Source organism: Falco rusticolus, chromosome 5, assembly GCF_015220075.1.
Source record: "Falco rusticolus isolate bFalRus1 chromosome 5, bFalRus1.pri, whole genome shotgun sequence".
Taxonomy (NCBI): Eukaryota; Metazoa; Chordata; class Aves; order Falconiformes; family Falconidae; genus Falco; species Falco rusticolus.
The window spans coordinates 81,680,702-81,696,770 of NC_051191.1; the positions used below are offsets into that span (position 1 = coordinate 81,680,702).

At 38.8% G+C, this 16,069-nt stretch overlaps 1 protein-coding gene across 2 annotated transcripts in view; it reads left to right on the plus strand.

The window, feature by feature from the left end:
* ANO2 (anoctamin 2) overlaps positions 1-16,069 on the plus strand; it is a 192,231-nt gene that overhangs the window by 28,132 nt on the left and 148,030 nt on the right. For both annotated transcript variants that reach the window (XM_037390413.1, XM_037390414.1), the window contains one exon: positions 10,887-10,985. In XM_037390413.1, the coding sequence (XP_037246310.1) occupies positions 10,887-10,985 (99 nt within the window). The remainder of the gene's footprint in view (positions 1-10,886; positions 10,986-16,069) is intronic.

The window sequence follows — 16,069 nt, forward strand, 5'->3', positions numbered from 1 at the left end:
CTCTAATTTTTGTGTTACAAAGGAGCAAACTGGCACTTGTAAATCCTGACTAGCTACCGCCTTTTTTTTTTTTTTGTGGAGTGATTTCCCAATTTATGGTGATAGAGATGAAAGATAAATCGGGCCAACAAAGGTTATGGCACATACAAAGCAGTACTGCTAGCATGGATGAATGCAGTATGTGTTGCAATAGGTGTTCTTCTGATATCTACTGGGTGATTATCTTTTGGATCATAATTTTGGGGGGCTGAGACTAGCAGTATAGACAGGAGAGATACCTGATGTGGTGATAGACTGTATTGAGGTCTGATTTTCAAAACTATTGATAATTCATTGCATTCTACAGAGATCATTAGAAAGTGCTGGCTAAGTAACATTGCAGAAAATCTCATATTGTCCATTTACTGGTTGATTTCAGTAGTGATTGTCATGCCCCTGTGGGAGGATATTATTTCCATCCTAGATACCACATTAGCTGGGAGAGCTGGATCTCGTAGAGCTCTAGAAATAGTATAATACTGCACTTTCCATCTATGAACGAGGTATTTCTTGGACACCAATTCCCAGCCTGTTTGCCAAGCTTCTCATGTTAGGCTCAGCTGCAATGTTTTAAGCAATTATTTTTCTTTGTTTGATGGTTTGTTCAGATTGTAGGGCTGCTGCTGCTGTTGCTGCCTTCTAATCGCCTGCAGGGCCTGCAAGCATCCAGCAGAGCTTATCAGCTTGGCCTCCACACTTCATCTAAAGCAGGCTTGTGCCTCACTGGCTGGCAACTGCTTCTCTAGGAAGCCCTTGGATATAGGGAATTAGTCCCAGCATCAATGTAGCTCTTTTATACCGCTGCTGGTGCTGGGTCGTTGGAAGTGCAATCTGGTTCTTTGCATTAGGTGTGTTTAGAAGCACAAAAGAGACGTTCCTACCTGAATTTAGCTGTCTTGTTTGCTGAAGAAGTACAAGAAATGCCATTGTACTCTTTTACAATCTGTTTTAGCCCTTCCTGACACTTAAAATGAATAATACCAGGATTGGAAATACAATTTAACAAGAATCAAAAACATCATCGTTGCAACTAAGAGCAGTCAAGTACTGTCTGGAGATGGGATGGGGTCCCTTAGAAAACACTTGCTTTGAAGAAGTTTAAGTTGTAACATTGTCAACATAGGAAAGGTTATTTTTTATACTTAATGTTGTGATTTTTTTAGTGCCAAAGTGTAGGAAAGGGAGATATACTGACAGTGACCTTTTCCAGCACCATTTTCCCCATCTAAAGTTAAATCCCATGTTTTCTAATCCCACCTATAGACAACAGCTGTCTAGACTTTGTAGCCTTCAAATCAGTTTTTGAGCATTGATGTATCTTGACTCACCCAGTCTGAGATCTTTTGGTTCAAAAGAGAAACAACTTTCCAAAGCAGCCATGGAGTATGCTGTACTTCAGTCTTGTTGCTACTTATTCCTGTTGAGAGCTACTGAGAAAAGAACAATTTCCCTTGTACTATGCAATAAGAGATGAAGTTTTTTCTCAAGTAACCAGAGTATTGGGACACATAGCAAAACAACATTAGCTTTCCTTTGGTTGATTGATGAAGATGAAAATATTTCTGGCCCTTAAGTCTCAAGAATAAAATAAATTTACATTCTTTTCCTTGTGTTAAGTTCTGTCTGGATTTGTTCCTCCTTCAGTCAGTGGTCGCAGATTCCAAATTAACTTTGATCTTTTCTCCTTGCTGATAAACCAGCATGAGTCCAGACTCTACTGTGTTCAACTTTCAGGTCATAACCTTTAATGATGCAAATCTAAATAGCTCTGTTAACTTGGTGTAGCTGTGCCAAATTACATCATCTGAGAGCCTGGCATGGTAGTCTCATTAAAACATCAGAAGGAAAGCAATTGCATCATAATCTGTATTATTTATTATAAACTAATCACTAGATTGTAGCATAATCTGAAGAAAAAGGTACTGGTCAGTGGTGAGATTATGAACTAATGACAGCTCTTGAGTCTCCATTACTCTAGAACAGAGGTGCTGCAGTGTGTGATATGGCAGGGAACTCAGGCATGGTGTGAGCACCTACTGAGAGATCTTCATCAACCAGGTTCCACTGCACCACTGAACAGAGACCTGCCAACCAGCCCCTTTTGTAACCGGTATGGAGGTGACCCCCATGACAATAGTCACATATAGCAGTCTATAATCTGTCCGAGGGTGAGGCAGTTATGTTACTTGCCGTGTATTATTTGGCTATGCAGTTAATTGAAGAGATGATATAGGAAGTAGGAGGACAGATACTGGGGAGAAAGAAAGGCCTAAAGTCCCTCTTATTAGATTTGGCATAATAACAATAAAATGGTCCTGTTGTTTGAGACAGTCCGTCAACGCAGTATTGTGTATCTAACAGCTACAATGGTAAAATGTTTAGGAAAAAATAGGAATGGTACAAACTTTTATGACACTTTTACTTTGATGGTCTCCTGATGACAGCTACTTTCAGTGCAGCTAATTTCCCCCACTGCCTGTAGTCTGTCTATCTAGTAACCTGCTGTGGGTCTCTACTCCAACTGGTATAGTTTCTTCTTGAAACGTAATACAATTTTTGTACCCACAAAGTCTTTTGGCAAGACAGAGGTACTACCCACTGCATTAATATCTGTGTCTTGTTTATTTTGAGTCTGGCTCCCAACAGCGTAGATTGGCTTTGTCTGAGGCCCCTTAGTGCTTGCCCTGAAAGAAACAGCAGTCAGTCCATCCACACCCCCTCTCCTTACCACACATGATTTTATAGACTTCTACAATGTTTTCCTTAAGATTGCTCTTTTCCAGAATGGTCTCAGTCTACTGAGTGATTCCTATATGGCTGTCATAACAAGGCTTTTAGGGTGGTTGTTGGCCGCCTCTGATCCCATTTGTGGTCTAATTTATTTCTTAGGAGGTGAGAAGACAGGGACTGCACATTGAGTTCAAGATGGGGATACAGCATGGACTGCTATGTGTTAATATTTTTTTCTTAGTTTCTATTCATTTCCTAGCGGAACATAATGTTTACTTTATTTCTTGAGTATTACAAAATGTTGAGCTGTTATTTTCAAGGAACTTTCTGTTGCAACCCCAAGATGTCATTACTGACTGGTATAGGCCAATTCAGAGCCTATTATATGTGCGTATGTTATATATGAAAATGGTTTTAATCCACATATATTGTTTTATATTTAGTTACATTTAAGCTTTTCTACAATTTTTCTTAGTCTGCCTTATGCTTGCTACCCTGAAAAACTTCATCAGCACAGCTTGTCTTCTTGGTGCTTATCTCTTTTACCAGGCCACTTATGATGATGCTGTACAGTGCTGACTCTGGAAATCCCCTTTGGTGACTTTTTTTTCCAACAGTGCAGGATCTCCTCTTACCCAGTTTCCTGTTGTTTAACCAATTATTCATCCACCCCTTGGACCTGTTGCCTTATCCAAAATGTGTCATGTGATGTTACTGTGCGACTGCCAGTGCTTCTTCCCCTTCTTACACCTCCCTGCTTACACCGAGGCTGTAACTGTCCAGGGAGGTTTTGAATTCTCTGCCAGCAAACAAGCCAACCAGAACACTTTGATTATCTTAATCTTAATCCTCTCCCAGTCAAGCCACTGCAAATACAGGCAACCTTCCTTTTACTGCTACTGATCTTTCGTGAGAGACCTCTAAGGGAGACACTACCCTGGAAAGGCTTGTGGCACATGAATAGGAGAACATGCTTAGTAAACGAAATACATTTTTACCATCTGTTAACACTTTTAAATTAAAGTAAACCCTCCAAAATATTTTTTTCTAGGAATGAATTGAAATTTAAATCTTTCAACACAAAATTAAATCATCCTTTTATACTCTTGTTTGCTAACGTCCCAGATCAAGCATTGGATGATGAAGCAATATTTTAATATTTTAAGGTGCCATTTCTCTGATTTTCAGTTTGGTATCCTAACTACTAGTGGGTGTTTTTGGTTTCTGCCCCCCCCCCCTTCCTCTTCAAATTTGAGCCTGCTGGACTGGGGGTTCAGTCTCTATCTCATTAATCCCCCTACTGGTAACATGCTTGTTATCTGGCCTAAAGATTGACTTCCGTGATCTTGCTGCTTCATCTGGAAAATTATTTAGGGTATAAATCTCTGTGCAGATTAGTGTGTCTCATTCCCTCAAGAGGAATTACATTTTGCCCTTTTTAATGTTAACTCTTTGGCCTCAAGAGTTTGTTGATTTTATTATTGATAATCAAGTTTGAAATGATGTATTTTGCAGAATATTGGCTTATTTGCTAGCTAATTTGGCACTGAATGTAACCAGGCCAGCTGATTATGTGTTTTTCCATTGACACTGCCAAAATATAGGAGGTGGTAGCATAGACACACTCCTGCCTTCCTTTTTGAGGAAGTCTGATTTGGATGGGTTTTTTTCCAATTTTGCATTTTATTATTATTTCTGGTTTTCTTTAGTTTCAGAAGATGTATTGAAATTGTGATATGCTTTTGTAGCAAGAAATTTGTGTCATTGACATAGGAGAAATTTGCTGATAAAGTTATTCTAAACAAATAGGGATACTTTTGCCTTACATTTGAAAGTCACATTTTTCATGCTGTAGTAATAACCAGAAAATGCACTAACTTTTAACTCCAAAATTTGCATTCAGAAAGAATTGAAACTGAGTGACAATCCTGACATATTTTTAACTCACGTCCATATAGGTTCTTCATTGAGTACTGCAGTAATGTAGAGGTCTGTGCCTTTTTTTATATTTGGCAGACTTAACAATCTATTCTACATTTGTGCTTGAGTTTCTAACAGCTCATTTTCATTATGTTGTGTGCCATTAAATATTTCCATCTTTTTCAGGGGAAGCACGCCTGTGTTTTTAGGCTTCCTGTATCATCTTCCATTCAGGGACACTTTCTGTCTGTAGATGAGTGGGAAGATTTTGGTTGGAAACGTAGCAACTCCATGAAGAAACATTGCAAAGGATGTGCAAAGTCAACTGTTTCATTCCACAGTGCTTTATCTAAGGAATTAAGGTTCTACAGTTTCTTTTAAAGTGTTTTAGCCAGATTTTTCATTTCAAGGTGTTATGTTCTTTGCTTATACACAATAGCACATTTTTTTAACTGTTTATGTTCAGAGGAGAGAGTAGCAGAGTAAAATAAACAGGACATTAACACCATCACTGTTGGTAGAAATGGGAAAAGTGAGAGGCAAACTGTCAAGATGCATAAATTATTGCAGCTTTTCTTAAGGTCTGAAATTTGGACTTGAGCATTTCTGCTTCATATATTGTTGAGCAGCTAAAAATAAACATAGCTCTGTGAGCTAGATGGAGTTTACCTTTGCCATCAGTGAACAGGTCTGTGCTTTGCATCTTTACACTTGTGCAATGTGTGACTAATTTTCTGTCAGGAGTGCGATAACTTCTTGGAGCAGTCAGGGATCGCTGCTAGTTATTTGTAACACCGTTGCAAAGGAATCTGCAGGCATTAATGAGAGTCTTATGATGTGAGGCACCATACAGCCGTACAGTAAGGCGCAGCTGTACCCCAGAGAAATAATGAAAATAGAAAAGGGGAAGTTTGGCGAAAGGTAGAGGGACTACAGTTTTTGAAGGAAAATGTAAAAATTATAAGATGCGTAGTATGGCTACTGTATGCAGCCATACACTTTGTTTACTGTATTATTTGAGCACCTCGCAATCTGTAACATATTTGTCTTCACAAATGTCTTTTTATAGAGGGAAGTTCCATTATCTTCATTTAATCAGTGACAGAAAGAATTATATTACTTGCCTATAATTATATAGATGACGCGAGCAGGGAATTGCTCTGGACTGACATCTCCATGTTGAGACACTCTGGGTCTTGACATCTCACCCAGACTAGTATGCTGCCCTTCCTTTTCATAATGTAACCGACACACGCTTTGATACGCATACTTTGCGATAAACTGATTTTCTATCTTGGATACAAAATATTAAGAGCAGCAAAATGCTGATCCTTCTACAGATAAAGATTCAATACCTTTGGCAAAAAATATAGACCCTTCTACAGCCACTGTCTGAATCTGGCAATGCGGTGTCATTCTGTCCTGTGTACCTGTGCCAGGGGGCCAACAGCTCAGTGTTTGGCTCAGCTGTCATGAAATGTATGTGACCAGAGTTCTGTGATAGTAACAAGAAATTGTGTTCTATTTGCACTGTCACATCACTTTGTTATTTGCCTTCATTTCCAGGGCTGGTATCAGGAGAGCAGACAATTTTGAACAATTGCATTTGCAGGCGTGACTGATCCATTTGGTGACGCAATAAATGAGAAGATGATTACTTTTACTGAGCTACTAGGACCTGTCTTCTTTTTCCTCTCTACAAACTGTCTCACTGTTGCTTTCCTGGTGTGGCTGGTATTACCAGTGTCAGCAAAAGATGTCTGATTATATTAACTGAAGCCATTAGAAACTTGCTGTCTGTATATGTCTGGTATTTTTCTGTCTATTTAATAATCACAGAAGGATAAAAAGTTTAAGGCCCGGATAGTTTGTCCTTTTTAAGAAGGAAGTTTATATGCTTCAGGTTTTATAATTTATGCCTTTCCATTTCCTACGTACATTTTTTTAAATCATAAGAAAGATCAGCAGTTCCCTTGGACTCCCTTTGACAGTAGTTACACTTCTGTTAGGCTTTTTTTCTACTTTTCAGTGTTTCTTTTTTCTCCCTATTAAGATACACAGCAGAAATCTATTTCTTTGAACAAGGATTTTAAAATAACTTATTTTCTTTAATATGTATGCTATATGTAGCTGTATTACTTTAATATAGGATGATCAATGAGTGATTTCATGACAAGGAAGCAATGAGAAAGACTTAGTAAAATGTAGCATTCTTTATTTGCAGAGTTGCTAGGAGCAATATGCAAACCACAATTCCAAGGCTCTCCCAGAGTATAATTTATTGGTTTTGTCCTTTTTATTGCGTTGACTGTGACTGACAAATATGATACCTTTAGCATCTTATGCTTTAGCTGATATTAGAGGTGTCTAAATAAACTGTTGAGAACATATCACCTTGAGGTGACACGGCTGACACAGGACAAACAGGTTGTCTGAATGAGGTAAGGTGGGAGTCAAATTGGCCTGGCAAAATAATGGTACTATGAGAAATCTTTGAGCTGGACACACAAAACTCCACCTTTTACATGCCGTGCTCTTACAGAGCAACAGGACTTCTCCACAAACTCCTCTGCAATAGGAATGCTTCGTGGTGCATCCCCTCAGTCTGTGGCTTGTCCCTGCAAGGGCTGGAACTGAGAAGCTGTGAGCTAGAAGAGATTAATAAAAACATTCTAGCTGTGTTATAGTGGTTCAAAAATATTCCATGTTACAGCTGGGCAACAGTAACTGTCAAAGTGGGTGAGAAACACCGATATACCACTAACTTTAGAATGGCAAAATTCTCACTTGAAATCTGAGTTTTGTAGAAAACTAAGTTCAATGAAAAATCTGAATTTTGGGGCAGAGAGTGCTTTGCTACTTAGTCTAGCCTGTTATGCTTGTCTAGCCATGTTTCAGAACATTCAGCTTTTAGTTAAAAAGGATAATAACTTTTTGAGCTTTCACTAGTCAAATGATAATCAATAGGAGTACATTCTTTATATATATCTATATGAGAGTTTTCATACTTATACTTTTTTTTCTGCTATGGCTTTGTTAAGTTTACAAGAAGTATTAGACTTGCAATTGATGCAAGTGCTAATGCATTTTGCTTTTTAGGCATGAAAGACAAGAAATCTCCTTGGAGAAATCTGATTTTTTTCAGCCTATACATTTTCCCTATGTCAGAAAAAAAAATGCAATATAGACTGCTTTAAGTAAAGTCCTCCTTGAAACTACTAGGAACATATAATAGACTGAAAGAAATATCTAATATATTTCTCTTCATGTGCTGATTGAAAAACAAATGAGACCTTCCAGATTTTCTTCCATTTGACTTTAATGCTGAGTTTTCCTGTTGAAATGGGAAAGCCCAATTCGACTTTATAAAATAGAAAAGAGGCCAAGATATAAAGATATCTTGAATAATCCAGAACCAACTTATTAAAAAACTTCCACTCTTGGAACTTAATGGAAGAACTCTGTAATATGGAATATAGATTTGATGAAAAAAGGATCATGGGAGCAACAAATCTGTTTGTCATCTGCATAGCAGTACTTAGTCATTTGAGTAATATAATCAAGGAGTACAATGATACAGACATAGAACAATGCAGGGCCAAGAATAAAATCCTGTGGGACATCAGCTGTAAGAGAAAAAGGACTTGATTAATGGTGGCTGTATTAAATAACAAATTAATGGTCAGACAAAAATAACTTCAGCCAGCACAACATGTTAGCTTTAGTGATGCATCTAGAGTACAAGAATAAGCAATAGTGACTGAATCTCCAAAATAGAAGACTGACAACATTTCATTAGAGCAAATATTAAACTGTATTCATGAAAGCATGTACATTGATCATTTCAGGTGATTAACCAAAAGTCACCATTTAGTGGATGTCTCCAGTAGACAGTTATAAATCCACCCTGGCAATGAGAAAAACAAGTTCTAGCTTGTAGTAATGTTTGCAATACAATAAGCACTCTGGGAATAAGTTAGTTGAACAGTCTTTGCCAGACAACTGGAAGCAATGCAGGTGAGGGCTTGAAAAGTGGGGAAAGGAGCCTTACCAGTGGAATAGCTGGTATAGGTTTTTATTTTGGTGGCTCAACAGAAAACTAGGTAGATGGTTTACCCCTTAAGATATGATATGAGATTAATTTTTTTAAATGTATTTTAAATTTCTTTGATTAATTTTAATGTTGGAAAAAATATAGGAAGATGTGGGAAGCATAGTTTTTTAATCCCAAGCTAAATATTCAATGGTTTATTGTTCTGCATTTTTTGTTTATCATACAACAGGAATCACCTGGTCCTGTTTTCTCTATTTACTTTGCATTAGTCTTTATTAAAATGATCTCAGTTGCCCATTTTGGGGTGTTTTTTAGGGCTTTTAAAGATTTTTAAGGCTCTGATTCCTCAGCATCTGATATCACTTCATGAACAGCACAACTTTCCAACATATTTTTGTTCAAATATGCAAAGGTCGTATTCTTCATCTGGTCTTTTCTCTCAAATTATCTGACTGATTTTATTTGCAATCTGTGGAGTCATATAAGCCTGAGCTGGAAACAACCAATTAGATCAGACTGTCCGTCCTCTTACCAGTGTGGAATATAGTCCCCCAGACAGAGGACACATGCTTGATTTTAGCCAAAAGCTAGAAGAAGCCTCCTGATCTTCACCCACTGAAATTTAAACTCTCATCTGTTATTAATCTGTTTTCAGCAAATGATTACCAGAACATCTGCTGATGCCCAGTAAATTTTTACTTCCTTCTCTTAAAGCTGACTTCCCCAGTGGACTGATGAAAGAGACATTCTGCAGCTCATTCTGCTCTTTAAAATAACATTGGTCCACTGAAGAAACGTTAGCTGAAAGTGATTAGTGATCTTTGTAGTCCATGTTGCAGCTATAGGGGGAATAAGAGAAAAATGATTGCAATAAGAATAGTGGGATTTCCATCTAACTTTTTTTTAAAAATTAGGGCAAATTATGAAACATTCAGCAAATGCATGTTTGGTGTTTACATGAAGTTGTAAGCATTTATACACTTTGAAAAGATTTAATATCAGTTTCTAAATAGGTGATATTCTAATGTGATATGATACAGCTTTGTTTGGAAACAAATTATATGCAAAACAAGAAAAATATCACTGTGGCTGTGAGAGGCTTTTCTAAGGTAAATGTGCTATAATATTCTCTTAGATCTATACCTAAGTTTAGATGGCAGTTCACATATCTGTTTAAAACTTTTCTTAACTGAAAGCTTTTGAGAAAGAGAATTCTCTTGGAATCAATTTCCCACAGAAGATGCTGCATTTCCATGGCTATGGCCTATGTTCCCAGTTTTGTAGAATTATGCTACTTGTTGATTATAGTGACATTAAGCTATGTCCATTAACATCCTTTCTCTGTGCAACTGCTTGTACTTATAACCAGGCAACTACTCACAGGTGTGGCACCTGAGTTTTGCATTTAAACCCAACATGCAACATAGCTCTCTTTCTCATCAAGTTGGACACCTTGCTTCAGTTTTCTTGTCTTGCTTCTAAATTTCAGGATATATGAGGGACTGCAGATATAAGTTCATGCTCCCTTGAAGGGAGGGGACTGTCCTGAACCTTACACACATATGGGTGGGAAAATGTGAAGTACCAGTATGCCCTAGCACCAAAACCCCAACACACACAGAGCTACACAAAGTTCATTAATCTTAGGATTAATCAAGCCTTTAAAGTCTCTCCCTGTCCACTTCCATGTCCTTCCCAAAATATGTCCTCCTATCCTCTTTCTAATCTCCCTCCTAACTTTTATTCCCTTCATTTCCACAATAAATATTATTTTTTTCTGTTTTGGTTCAGATGGGCACAAAAGCCCACTAATGCAGTCAGGTGACTTACAAAATACCTGAGTGTAGAAGCTGTAGCTGGAGGTTTCTGGTTCACATGGTTCCAAAATCTGGAACTGTAGCTTTCTGTCTTCATGGTGCATACACAGCTACACTGTAGGCAGTAGATTGATGGATTTTAGAGTGTTGGGAGATGCAGCTTTTAAATAAAAGGTGACTTTTAAGCCCAGTTGTAACAGAAGCTGGTTATTCACTGTGGTTGCCTCCTGTTGCATGATTTAGTTGGAGCTGAAATCTTCAAACCTTGTTACTGTATAATGATCAATAATGTTGAAATACATGGTTTTCACCATTTTATGTTTCAGAATAAGAGCCAAGGATTGAGTTTTGTCCGCATACATGCACCTTGGCAAGTCCTTAGTCGAGAAGCGGAATTACTTAAAATAAAAATGCCCACCAAAAAGGTAAGTATCTTCCATTGTTTAACTAGTTGCATGCCTGGAGGAGGGGGGATCAGAATGGTAGTTAAATGCACAGAAGCCTATAGAATGACTTTATTTCAAAATCAGAGCAAATGAACTGCAAGGCTTATTCTTTCACATTACTGATTATTTTGTGATGATTTAGTATTCAGAATCATATTTAAGATGGGATTTTCAAGGGGGTTCTCAAAGGCTGCAGAGGCAGCTGGCTGGCAGTCTGCAGTCAGAAGAGTGATGACAGAGTTGAATTTTAAGGAGGGCTTTGGAAGCTGAGAAGGCAGCAGCTGTTGGGATTTTCATCAAGGAACTTTCCTCAAGGTGAGATGCAGTACAGGAGATAGCATGATAGCTGGTCGTTGCCTCAAGGTTTCTCCAGTCTGGGGTGCCGAGAGACTGTTTTGGTGGCATCAACAAGTTGGAGACTTCAGACTTGCCTATTGTCATTAAAACTTTGGCTCCTATCTTCTTTAGAGTCTGCTTTCAGCAAAGTTGCTGGCAAACATTGTACATCCCAAAGTTTGTGGTCCTGCAATGTTTTAGCATGTTTGCTAACAACTCCATTGAAGTCAGTGGAACTGCCTTGCACTTTCAGTTAGTGATACTCCTCAGTTGCACTGAACATTTACTTCATTACATTGTCATTAGAATTAAAGGACAGACCAATTTTTTTTTTTTTTCCACAGGGCTATTTTTCTTTTGTTTTTTTCATATTTCACCCAGCAAAAGCTTCAGTGTTGTTCGCATTTCATGGTGTTACTGTCACTGTCAAAAGCTTGGCCAAGCCAATCTTGCATGCTCTTACTGTGCTGTGTTTGCATCCCTGAGGAAAAAATAAAATAAAAAAAATCTGGTTACTTCTAATCAATCTTTGAAAATGAGTAGGTTTTGGACATCTGTAGCACTTCTGTCCTTTCTAGCATATTGATGGATGTGTAGGCTCTTCCTGAAATGGACCTACATATTCAACTTCTGTCTCTGAACCCTTCGCAGCTTCATTCCTTTTGTGAATTTTTAGTCCTTGTTCATTTCTCCCTCCTTCTTCCTTCATAGGAATTTTCCTCTCCTAGATTTTTGCAGATGCACTGAAGCAAATTCTACAGCATTTTAAGTGACGAATATTGCCACCACATTGTTATTGAGTTAAAGGCCTGTCCAGGAGCTGGTAGTCTCTAGTGGCTGCCCTAGTCATTCATGAACAGTTCTGCATCCTCTTCTCTCCTCTGAATAGGAGAAAAAACCTGCACAGCACATCAAAAGGCCTTAAAGACAGAATTATCTGGGGAAAAGACATCTAAAAATATTGACAGATTACATCATGTAACGACTATATATCATACATTATTTATAGCACTCTTTCCTTTAAAGCAACAGATTTCAATGAACAAATCAAGTCTGTGCACGCATGTTGAATGAGATTGTCATATAACTGACATACATTGAACAGTATGACAAATATTCAAAGAGCAAATGAATGTGCAGTCATTGATTAGGCAGCTGTGAAAAAAGCATTCAGGTTTGAACTTTTAATTTGTTTTGGTGTGTAGAAGATGAAATGAAATATGTCTACCAACAAGGAAAGCAGATCTCAAATTTCCTGAAAATTCACTCTAGAGTAATACATTTTTATATAACTTAAAAGTGATACAACATTTTTAAGAAGTTTGCTGACAATTCTTGTTGACTGCATTATTTTTCTATTACCTCAGCTGTAGAAATGGAGCACTACCAGTGCACTACCAGAAAGCAAGTGTGACAGGAAAACTATGTTCATGTCTTATGTTTTTTGCAATTAAAGACAGTTGGGAGAGGAATTTACGACAAAAAAAAAAAAAAAACAACCAAAAACAAACAAAAAAACCCAAACCACAAAAATCCACTTTGGAAAACTGAAATCTTGTGTTTTGGGGATTTGGCAATACAGGCTGAAAAGTTCAGCCAGCAACCACTAAAACCAAAATTCTATTTTGGTTCAGAGAAACAAAACTTTGTTTTCAAGACACATTAGGTCTTTTCTGTGATGCTATTTTTAGTTATTCAAATGTCCAATGAAACCATAAAGAAAACATTTTCAGTGGAAAGTATTTATCCACCTCTAAACACGATGAATTAATTGCAAATTTTTTCCCCCCAAATGTTCAGTTAAATTATCTTTCAGGACAAATAACATGCAGGAAAAAGGTACTTTTCCAGCAATTTTAACTGTACATATACTTCTGGATATGACAATACACTTACTTTTGGTGAGTGAGAATGGGCAACACTCAAATATGAGAAACAAACAGGAAACGTTGGTCCATTCCCAGAGCTATGGTGGCTTGGGTATTAGTGAGACTTGGTGGAATGAGTCCCATGACTGGAGTGCTGGGATGGAGGGCTACAGTCTGCTCAGGAGCGATAGGCAGGGTGGGCGAAGCGGAAGACATGCACTGTGTCTAAGAGAGAAGTTTGACTGTACAACCCTTGCAGTCAGATATGTTATGGTTGAGAGCCTCTGTTTAGGATTAGGGGTATGGAAAACAACGCAGATGTCATTGTGGGTGTCTACTATTGGTTGCCCAGCCAGGATGATAGGACCAATGAATTATTCTACAGGCAATTAGGAGAAATTTCTGGATCAGTTAGCCTTTGTCCTTATGGGAGATTTCGACTTCCCAGACATTAACTGGGAATACCATACTGCTGTGACAAGCAAGTCTGAGAAATTCCTGAAGTGTGTTGAAGATATCTTGTCACAAGTATTCAGTGAGCCAACTAGGAAAGATGCCCCCCTAGACTTGCCGTTTGTGAACAGAGAAGGAATTGTGGGAGATGTGATGTTAGGTGGCCATCTTGGATACGGTGATCACAAAATTGTTGAATTTAAAATTTTCAATGTAATGAGAAAAAAGGTCAGCAGAGTTGTTACTCTAGATTTCAAGAGAGCAAATTTTAAGCTACTCAGTGAGTTAGCAGGGTCTCCTGGGAATCTGCTTTTGAGACCTTAGGGGTTCATGAGTGCTGGTCAGTTTTTAAGAACCATCTTTTAAAAGCACAGGAGCAAGCAATTCCAGCATGTTGTAAGTCAAACAAGTGGGGCAGAAGACCAGCTTGGCTGAACAGAGAAGTCCTTATGGAGCTCAAGAAGAAAAATAAATTGTATCATCTCTGGAAGCAAAGTCATGTTTCACAGGAAGATTATAGGGCTGTGGTTCACACATTCGGGGAGAGAACATGACAGGTCAAAGCTCAGCTAGAGCTGAAACTGGCCAGTTTGTTGTGTGAGACAACAAAAAGACTTTTTAATATGTGTTAACAGGAAGAGGAGGTCTAAGGAAAATGTTGGACCAACACTTGTTGAAGATGGTCACCTGAGAAATAGGGATGAATAAAAAGTGGAGACCTTCAATAATTTTTTGGCCTCAGGCTTTAATATTAATGATAGACCTTGGGTTGCCTGGTCCTCTGACTTGGAGGACCACAACTGTGGGAAAAGTATCTTTCCATTTGTGGTCACTGAATTTTTAAGGGACTATCTGTATTAGCTGAATGTTTATGAGTTCATGGGGACTTATAGGATTCATCCCAGAGTTAGAAGATGTTACAGCAGGACCCCTTTCAATCATCTCCTAAAGTCTGGAGTCTCCTCCTAAAGTTGGGAGTCTGGAGAGGTCCCCACTGACTAGAAGTTAGTCAGTGTTCTTACAGTTTACAAGAAGGGTGAGAGATAAGACCCAGAAAACTATAGACCTGTTAGTCTGACCTCAGTACGTGGAGTAATTATCGAGATCATACCAGGTGCTACTGAAAGGCAGTTAAAGGACAATGCAATCATCAGGCAGTCAATATGGTTTCACAAATGGGAAGTCCTGGCTAATATTTTATATCCTTCTATGATATTTCCTGCCCAGTAGATGATGAGAAGGTAGTAGATTTATTTTTTTCTGGATTTTAGTTTTTGATAGTGTCCTTCACAGTATCCTTCTGGACAAGTTGTCCAGCTGTGAGATGAGCAGGTACATGATGTGCTGGGTGAAGAACTGGTTGAACAGCGGGGCTCAAAGGGTTGTAGCGAGCGGGGCTACAACTGGCTGGTGACCCGTCACCAGTGGTGTTCCTCAGGGCTCAATCATATGGCCAGTTCTGTTCAATATATTTATCAACAATCTGAATGCAGGGCTTGAATTCACCATTAGCAAGTTTGCTGATGATACTAAACTGTGCTGTTGACTGTCTGGAGGGACAAGAGGCCTTGCAGAGACCTAGGTAGGCTGGAGTATTGGGCAATAATCAATGGCATGAAAATTAACAAGTACAAATGCTGGATTCTGCATCTGGTACGGAGTAGTGCCAGGCACAAATATAAATTGGGAGAGGAGTGGCTGAAGAACAGTGCTGCAGAGAGGGACCTGAGGGTGCTGGTGGATGGCAAGCTCACCATGAATTGGCAGTGTGCCCTGGCAGCCAAGAGGGCAAACCGCTTCCTGAGGTGCATCCCCGTATAACCAGCTGGTCCAAGAGCGGTGATCATCCTGCTGTATTCAGCTCTGGTGCAGCCTCACCTTGAGCACTGTGTGCAGTTCTGGGCCCCACAATAGAAGAAGGGTGTTAAGGTCCTTGAATACATCTAGACAAGGGCAACGAAGCTGGTGAAAATGCTGAAAGGAACATCCTGTGACGAGGACATAAACTCACGTTTGGTAAGATTGTCTGTGTTTCAGGAAAAAATACCTTCATATCCTTGAGAAGCTCCCTAGCACTTCACAGCAATCTGAATCAGCAAAAGCTGTGGGTGCTTGCCCTTCAAACTAAACACATAGCCATCCTCGCTTCTAATGGAATGTGATGTGCTGCCAAACCATACTAGCAATTATTATCCAGGAATAATTTATTCTGCTGGGGAAGTACAACTGGTAGCAGGTAAAGGCCCTTCCTGCTTTGTCTGCTCCCTCTATTCCCAGTTACACAGTCAAATTAATTACTCTGCCTTTCTGTCATCTCCCTGCAGCTTCTGTTGTAGTTAGTAGGGATGTTTCTTGTTATTAACAATTCTGCACTGAGTTTTCTTCTGGAAGTAGCTTGTGAAGGAC